Source organism: Frankliniella occidentalis, unplaced genomic scaffold, assembly GCF_000697945.3.
Source record: "Frankliniella occidentalis isolate FOCC.00 unplaced genomic scaffold, Focc_3.1 Scaffold254, whole genome shotgun sequence".
NCBI classification, from domain to species: Eukaryota; Metazoa; Arthropoda; class Insecta; order Thysanoptera; family Thripidae; genus Frankliniella; species Frankliniella occidentalis.
Genome location: NW_026267380.1, coordinates 216,662 through 225,560, shown reverse-complemented (window position 1 = coordinate 225,560; position 8,899 = coordinate 216,662). Strand labels below are relative to the sequence as shown.

At 46.8% G+C, this 8,899-nt stretch overlaps 1 protein-coding gene across 1 annotated transcript in view; it reads right to left on the bottom strand.

Moving 5' to 3' along the window:
* LOC113214995 (uncharacterized) overlaps positions 1–8,899 on the bottom strand; it is a gene marked incomplete in the record, with an annotated part of 51,733 nt that overhangs the window by 33,361 nt on the left and 9,473 nt on the right. Inside the window, 2 exon segments of the mRNA XM_052273209.1 lie at positions 791–957; positions 1,975–2,044. Of these exon segments, the coding sequence (XP_052129169.1) occupies positions 791–957; positions 1,975–2,044 (237 nt within the window).

The following is an 8,899-nucleotide window of genomic DNA, read 5'->3' as shown; positions in this document are numbered from 1 at the left end:
GGCCTTAAATCGACTTTTTAAAACTGAATACATACAAGCTGTGGATAATTTTTTAATTTTTCAGAGAAAATGCTTTTTTTTTGTCATTTTTGGAGAAAGTGGATTTCCCCTATAAAATTCAATATGAAATTGGGCACGAATTCTCATTGCCAATCGTTTTGTATACGTTCACACTACAAAACCTCCAAGGCGGAACAAAATCGGGGACTAACACTTAGATGAGTTCTCTTGTAAGGAAAGCACCTAGCACGTAAGACGTATCAGAAATAAACTGTTATCCATATTATGGAATGTTGAATTTAGTGACAGATAGGGTGCCAGTGGTCGAAATGCACCAGATTGAGAGGGGGAACTAGGGGCATTGTATCCAAAGGACTGTTTTCAGCCTTTTCCTTGTATTCAATCTTGAAGTCCTCAGAAGACTATGAAGCGGGGAATCTGGAGGCTCCCACTAAGTTTTTGGATTCAGTGGAAAAAGAAGAACAAATTGGTGATTTTTCTGTAATGTTTCCATTTTTGGCTTAGAGGAAATTTATTTCAGAAAAGCAGGTCGTGCCTGTGACCCAGTCCGATCGGGCTGATTTTTAGTGGACACGTCCCTCACATCGAATGTCAAAAAGGCAGTACAGCGTTTGGTGGAAAATTATTTGTTTTCAGGAAGTATGGCCAGACTGATGGATGTTGCAGGCATTATAGGCATATGCTGGTGAAAAAACTTACGAAGGACTACGAATATCATATTCTTTGAAATTGTATGTATACACACCAACCTCCAAATCTTTACACTTACCTTGGCCATGGTAGTGGTGCACTCATCGTTGTAGCTTCCTCTATGGCAGGCATCACTACCTGATATATAGATGCTTCAGCCGCAAAAATTTGTCGAACAATTTCACCCACGCCCAAAGCAGATGTCTTGCACACAACACTTAACCGAGGTTGAACATCATCTTCGTCCTGAAAATGTATAGTTATTACGCAGAGACATTCCAAGAAATTTCAAAACCATAATCCGCGCTTGGATTTTTAAAACGGTTTATTATTGCTTTTCCTTAGATGGATGAAGAGGACGATTAAGGGGGGCAATATGAGTGAAAGATGTCAAAAATGACCGAAATTTGGTCTGTTTGATGCTCTTGCGCTCCATAGTAAATTTAGGTCATTTTTGACTGCTGTAACTATATTCCCCCCCCCCCCCCCCCTTAAATTAGCAGGTCGTTCGTGGCCTGTTCCTTGCAAAGTCAACCAGACAAAAACGTCAGCCTGCTGACACTTGTTTTCGTCCTCAGAATAAACTCTTTCAACATTTCTTAGTCATTCTCGACTAGTTTGGATGTTTGAAAATCGTTTTAACGTGGTAAAACTTAAGAATTTTAGGTGCACCGACAAGCTGAACTGAATGCAGAACTTTTCATGCTGGCCTCTGCTACGCGTTAACATTGCTGACAGGTCCAACCAAGTTTTAACTATTTTAGAATGACGAAGAAATGTTGAAAGAGTTTGATCTAAGGTCGAATACAAGTGTTCGCAAGCTAACCTTTTTGTCTGGTTGACTTTGCAAGAAGGAACAGACCTCGGACGGCCTGCTCCGTTCAATCTATCTTAAGCGAGCATAATTCGTTTTGAAAATCCGAGCTTCTGGCTTTTTACAGGGTGGCCGCTCTGCCCCGTTGTCTTAAAAAGGTAGACTAGCCCGCCTACCTCTCCCGTCCCCACTCACCTCCCCTCTTCGTCTGGGAGCAGCCTAGTCTACCTTTCTAAAACAACGGGGCAGAGCGGCCCCATGTATGAAGACAAAGTGCACAAAACGTTTTAGGTACCTAGCTCAATCCGTCCTCGTGTCATTGTGATGACAGACAGACACAGAGGCAGACTCGAAACTTTTCGATCACTGGAGTAATGGGCTTCGATACTGCTCAGGCGGCTAGTGCGACACACACGCACTCTCTCTCTCACACACAAGTACAGCCTTACCTCAATACTGGCTCGGATCATATCACCGACGTAGCCATCCCCAGCACCAGATCCCTGCTCAATACTAAACCTGCACAGACGAAATAATTGCTGATCAGAATAGGGGGCTCGTTGGATTTGATATGCACACAGAACAAACTAGGCCCGCTCTTCCGCCAAACCAAGTTGCCAACTCCGCTTCGCTCCGGCAACTCGGTTTGGCAGGGAGCGCGGGCCCAACTTGGCCTGCCGGTGGCATTTGGGACGGGCCTTTGGCCCGTCTTATTTGATATTTCATGGTTTAATATAGCTTCCATCGGAAAACGGGTCTCCGGACGAGCTGCAAAGGTTGTTTTGGCTGCCAGAGGTGACAACTCGACTTTGCAGCAGCCACCCCGACGGTAATATGTTATCAGAAGCCTAAACGTCTCAAAAAGGACAAACACTGCGCTTTTTCGCATAAAACGTCCGGTAGGGAGTTGAAGGGGTTGTCCAATCGCAAAAACGGGGTCATTTCTGGGATCAGCACCAAACAAAACGAAACTTTTTGGTGCTATCCAAAAGTCGAAATAGAAAGGCCTCCCAGATCGACGCCCCCTAGTACAGGCGCGCGCCGCCCGTAGCGCTCCTACGCAAAGTGTACCGGTGGCCTCTCTCTCGCACAGTGGCTACCTGTCTCTCTCGGACGGGCTTCACTTTTCCACGCCCTGGTACACTTGCGTAGCAGTCGAGGGGTCGTCAACTTCGATATTCCTCCGTACACGGACTGATGTTACCTCAAATATTACACCAATATTAGCCATATTACTGGTAATATTACCTCGATATTACACATTTTTCTTGTATTATGACGTCACAGCTTGAAAATTGGCTCAATATTACCAATATTATTTGTAATATTCATTATTCCTCCGTACACGGCCAAGGAGAGTTGACGACCCCTCGGTAGCAGTGCGGCTGCGGCAGGCGGCGTGCTGGGTTACTAATAATGGATCTCAACTGGGACACCCCAGGTAGGCCCGGAGCGGCCCTGTGTCTTCACCGTATCTCTGTACTCAGTGATGTCCGCTAACATCCATCCGGGCCTTCGGGGCACAGGTCATCTCCACCATCAACCATCTATCGAGAGTAAGGGAGGGTTGGGCCATGAGAGAAGGGCGCCCTGGAGAAGAAGCTAGAACGGGCCAGAGTGGTGCACTGATCACTTTCTCAGCACCTCACGCCCGTAAATGCAGGCGGATGGAAGTGGCGACAAGTTCACCATGACCAAGAAGTCGAGCTGCGTTGCTAGACAACGGTCTGGTTTCTGTAAGTTAAATTTTACCAAAGTTACACCCGTCTAAAGACGCCCAGCGCGCCGCGGCGGGACCGACGGCTTAGCTGCCTGCCAGCTCGCCGGCAAATCGCCGCTCGCTGGCAGCAAGACTGGCGGAACTATGACTTCCAGATGTGCAAAATCAACGGACAATTGTTCAATTCCTAAGGTATCATGATTTTACACCTATTTGGTGCATCAGGAGGGCATCGGAAGGCAAACCTGGCTGCCAGCGAGCGGGGAGGGGTTGCAGGGATCGTCCCCTGAGCTGAGAGCACCCGACGCACAGTAGTTCGGGCGGCTGCCGTCAAGGGCGCCACGGGCCCAGAGGTGAGAAACAGTCCCGGTTAGGGCTCTCACTTTTACCCGCATACCCGGAAAACCCGAGTACCCGCCCGCTCGGGTAGGAACCGGGTAAACGGGTCTAACCGGGTAACACGGGTTTACCCGGGTAACACGGGTAGAACCGGCGGAACCGCGCCTGTAGGTAGGCAATTTGACATACCGGGTCTACCCGGGTTACCCGGGTTACCCGGCAGGACCCGTTTACCCGGTTCCTACCCGGGTTACCCGGGTACCCGCCGGTCCGGGTTTTGAGAGCCCTAGTCCCAGTCCGGTCCCATTTTCCGTTCCCGCACTGATGTGGTCCGGTCCCGGGCCCGTGCCTTCCCCACGGGACCGGACCGGAACCGCTCTTCTACGGGTTTGGCTAGCCGGCTGAAACGGCCTAGCCGAGTTCCGGTCCTAGTCCGGGCCCGGTCAAAGTCCGGTCCCGGAACGGACCACGACGCGACGACCGACAGGACCGTTTCTCATCTCCGACCGGGCCCGTGCCGACCAGCGCCAGTCTTCACCTCGTTCCCGCATCAGCCGGGTTCGGGGCTCTAGGCTACCTCTCGTGTTGTGTTATTTTTACTAGTGGTTGTACCATGTACCCTGTGTGGAATAAACCTGTCTGTTCCGTAACCTACTGTGTGCGCACTCCGGTGCGAACCTAACAGGCTGTTTGCTTTTTCTGTTCAAAAAGTGCCATGTTTAGAGAGAGTGCAATGGTATTGCAATGTGTGTTCTCCGTTTAAAACAATCCGATTACGTCGAAACGCCATGAAAAAAGTCCAATTTTTAAGTGCTTTGGCGCGTGTGGGAGCAGCGAATGGATTTCAAAAGCCGCAGTTGAATAGGCCTCGCACGGCCCTTTAGCTTTTTTTAGGAGCACTTTATTCATTCCTCTTATTATTTTTTCCGATCCCACATTTCTACCTCACCATACCTCTCGAGTTAGAGACTAACCAGGCGGGGGAGAGCCGGCGGACGACAAATAAAGTGCATCCACGACGCTATTTCTTTAGAGTAGAGATCCGCATTGACGGCGACTCATCCTCATCGCCCGGCCCCCACCGCGCGAGCAACCAAGATAGCGCCTCAGTGGCAGGACACTATCGTACTCGGAATCGTACGTCAGAGTATAAAACCAACGATTACGAGCCATATCTGCGATAAACTGGGTAACTGGCTTCCCAGAAAAAAAAAAGATTAGTGGTTAGAGCTTATACATTGGCTAATTTGGTGACAATCAAATAATTCGTTGTGGCACCTAAGAATTAGAAGTCAGAGACAAGTTAGTTGTCATAGCGAACCCGAGAATACAGGTTCGCTGCTGTGGCAACTAAATCTTTTCTCTGACTCGACTACTAATTCTTAGGTTTCACAGCGAATTTCTAGACTGTCACCAAATTAGCCAATGTATTCGCCCTGGCCACTAGTCTTTCCGTGTTTGCGATATTACAAAGCAATGTTTTCCTGCGGCGTGCGTGTTGGACATATTTAAAACTAGAAGCAGGACAGGGCATCAAACATGTTTGATACATAATGGAGAAACCTGGTTCTTTACCAAAGTTTGATAGGTTGTAATTTTTATCTGCTGCAAAGTTTGAAATAGTGACTATCACTATCAAGGAATCCAAACAGAACAGAACACCCGCATGGTTGCCACGAAATTTTCATTTCCATTTTCCCTGAGTTTTCCCTGATTTCCAGACCCATTCTCCCTAAAATTCCCTGAGATTTAAGCACCATTCCTGGCGAAGTGCAGGAACAAACAAATAACCCCACATGCAAGCATTAGGCGTACTTGCCAGAAGTCCTTAGTCTCACGTAGAAAACGACCGCGAGCGAAGCGAGCGATAAAAATTTTGGGTCAAAAACACCTCGCTTGGACGTCAAAATGTGTGTTTGACCTAAATGGCGAATAGAATGCAGTTTGCGGACCGATCAGAACAAATTTCCCTGACATTTTTTCATTTTCCCTGAGTTTTCCCTGATTTCCCTGACTGTTTTTTATTTCCCTGAGTTTTCCAGGTTTTCAAGGTTTTCCAGAGTTGTGGCAACCATGACCCGCCACAAATTGTGCTGCGCGAGGGGTGCCCAACTGTGGTAATCAGGTGTACACAGACTTGATAATCACTGGTAATCACTGGTATACTTTGGAAAGCACGGCGGCCATGGCACATTTATGGTGGTCATCAGTTTTCGTTGAATTACACCCGGAGGAAAAAAACCTCTATTACGGCGTCATTACTGGGTAAAACCCTATCGTTTGGTATACTGCACTTGTCTGTACGTATTCCAGTTTCCTCCAGCGAAATGGGTCCTCCTAACTTACACAGCACCGAGCACAATACGGCGGGACCGGCGCCAGACACATATCGAAGGGAGCAAAACGTTTAACACCTGTTGGGAGCGTCTGGCTCGGAGCCTCGCGAGTCCGAGGAGCTCATTGTTCGGTGCGTCGCAGGGGACCCGCCCGATCTATATATGTCCCGCCCACGCTCGATAAGTGTCCGCTCTAAGTGTCCGCGGCTTCTGCACGTTCTTAGGTAAGCCACGGCAAGCAAGGTGCTCGTCGGCATTGTCGGCGCGCCTGACCCAGTCCGATCCGAGGCTCGGGTCCAGCAATGGTCGAGCCAGGGCTCCACGCACTGGATGACCCGTCAATCACGCCGGCTTAGGGGAGGGGCGAGTAAACTTGCAACATTTCTGAGCCGAGGGCCCGGACCTAAAACGGTCACTTATCGAGCGGACACTTATCGCGAGGTGACTGTACTCGTTCTTCCACCTCCACGTAGTGATGATTGGAGGGAGGGAGGTAAAGAACGAGTAATAATAATCTCTAGCAAAAAATCAGACAAAACAAATAACGCCCGTTTGCATGTCTTTCAAGAAGACAAGTCGATCACAGCGATCAATCTTGTCCCCACTAAACCTGCTCCAGCTGTCCGTGAAACGCCCTAAAATCACCCGTTTAAGACATTTTGACGTGCTGTGCTTGGCCAATCCCGAGCGCATGTATCTTACCATATCATGTTTCTTCCGCGTGTCAACAGAATACTTCTACATGAACTCGCGGTATGCCAGCCCTTCGAAGGGTTGCTTGCTTATGGCGCTTTCAGCGCAATTTGAAAAGCAAATCCTAGGTCCAAGTTCGAGAAACTTGTAAATCGTCTCTATGCAAGACGTGAACACCTGGCAATGTTCGTTTCGTTCGGTGGCAGTGGGAGTTCGAGACCGCATAAAGGGCGAAAGCGAGTTGCATTCTGTTCGAATAACATTTATTTTCGCCGAAGGGACAATCACTGTTTGTCAGGGAGCGACACAGTCGTAAAGAGGAAATGCTGATAGTGCATAGAACGGTGGCAGTACACGGAAAAAAAAAGTTAGCTGCTCCAGCTTAACATTAGGTATGCGAGCCAAAAGTTGGCTGCCTGGAGGACAGACAAGAAAATTAGGAACAGTAGCCTATAATTCGGTGCGTGAGCTAATCTGTGACTGTCGCAGATAAAGCGTTCCCTCTAGTGGTTCAATTACATTAGTTGTCCGACCGAATGGTATTTCGCATTCGTAATGTTAAGCTGGAGCAGCTGATTTCACTGTAAAAAAAAACATCTTAATTTTAAGAACACGTGTTTGGAAGCAATTTACAAAACAAATTTGCTCTTAAATTTAAGAACAAATGTTCTATGAAAATTAAGAACATGTTTTGAAAATTAAGAACGTGTTATGAAACGACAAAAATGCTTTACTGTTCCAGCCTAACGCAAAACTGGAAAATATTTAGTTCTTGTTCCTACGGACAGATGTTCAAACCCGACTTTGTACACATTATAGTTATTTACCGTAACTTACCTGGGTGGACTCAAACCTCGGACCTTTGGGTTCAGATCCTGACGCCTTAGACCGCGCTGCTTTCGGGACATACCTGTGAAGGGAACGCTCGCACCCGACCTTATGCGGCGCTCCGTCCAGGGGCATTCCCAGAGTAGCTATGTGCTTGGTCGGACGGCGTATGTTTGTTAACTCGTTTTTTTTGACATTTCGCTCTGGCATAGCTACATTTCGCTTATCTAATTTGATGATGTTCATCCAATTCTATATTGAACACCAAAATTCTATGTCCAGTGGTCAAAAGCTGCATGACTTTTAACAAAATTGTTTTGAAAAGTCACACTTATTCTTACTTTTAATACTAGCATTCAGAACACTTCTTAAAACTAAGAAAATCTTTTAAATTTAATAAACTTGTTATAAAATTTAATTACCCTTATCAGAATTTTCATAACCTGGTTTGCAAAATTAAGAAAACTTCTTAAATGTCATAATCTGTTCTTACGTTTAAGAACAACTGAAAATGTTATTAAATTTAAGATACATTTTGGTTTTAAATTTCAGAATATTTTTTACAGTGTTTTTTTTTTCCGTGTATGCCCGGTTTACCTCGGTTTACCCACCAGGGACTTTCAAGTTCACGGGGGACAATCACTGCGACCCGGACAGTCACTGTATCCTCTACCCAACATTAACATTAAGAGTGTCCGTTGAAAAAGCTCCCTCGACGCCGCACCCTACCTACCGTCCGGCTGGGGGAAGGGGCACGGGTTTCCTTCTGGTCTTGGAGACTGTCTACAAAGAGACCGACAGATAAACTGACAGGGTATCAAACAAAACACCCAGTCGCATGCATGATCCCATTGAAAGGTTTTGTCACTGGAGTTAGGAGGGCCATAAAAGACAGTACCGTTGCGGCAAGTTAACCAAGAAAATTTCGTATAACAATGGATTCTTTATTGTTGCGAAGTGGCTAATAAAGAGCCAAAATTGCCTCCACCTAAAAAAAAACTGCCCAAAGTTGGCATTCTAAAGGATATCTAAAGTTTTGGGAAGCAAAGCGGCCAAGGCATTGAGTGCATTGGTTTGTCTGATGCCTTATTGGCTGATTGGCTGAGCGATTAGCGAAGCCCATAACTCCACTGACCGGAAAAGTTTCATTCTGTTTGTTTGATTGACTGTTTGTTTGCCTGTCTGTCCGCACGATAACTCGAGAAAGAATTCAGAGAGCGATCTGGGAATTTCAGGGTCGTTTTGTATCATAAAAAGACAGATCGAGTTCGAAGATGAGCACTCTAGCTCAAAACTTGACTTTTAAAAAAATCAAAAACCCACAGAAGGCAAAATGTATTTTTTACCCACCGAATAATATTATAGGCGAGGGGTGCCCAACTGAGGTAATCAGGTGTACACAGAGTAGGTAATCCCTGGTAATCACCGGTAATCATTGGTAATCGCCAGTAATCCTTG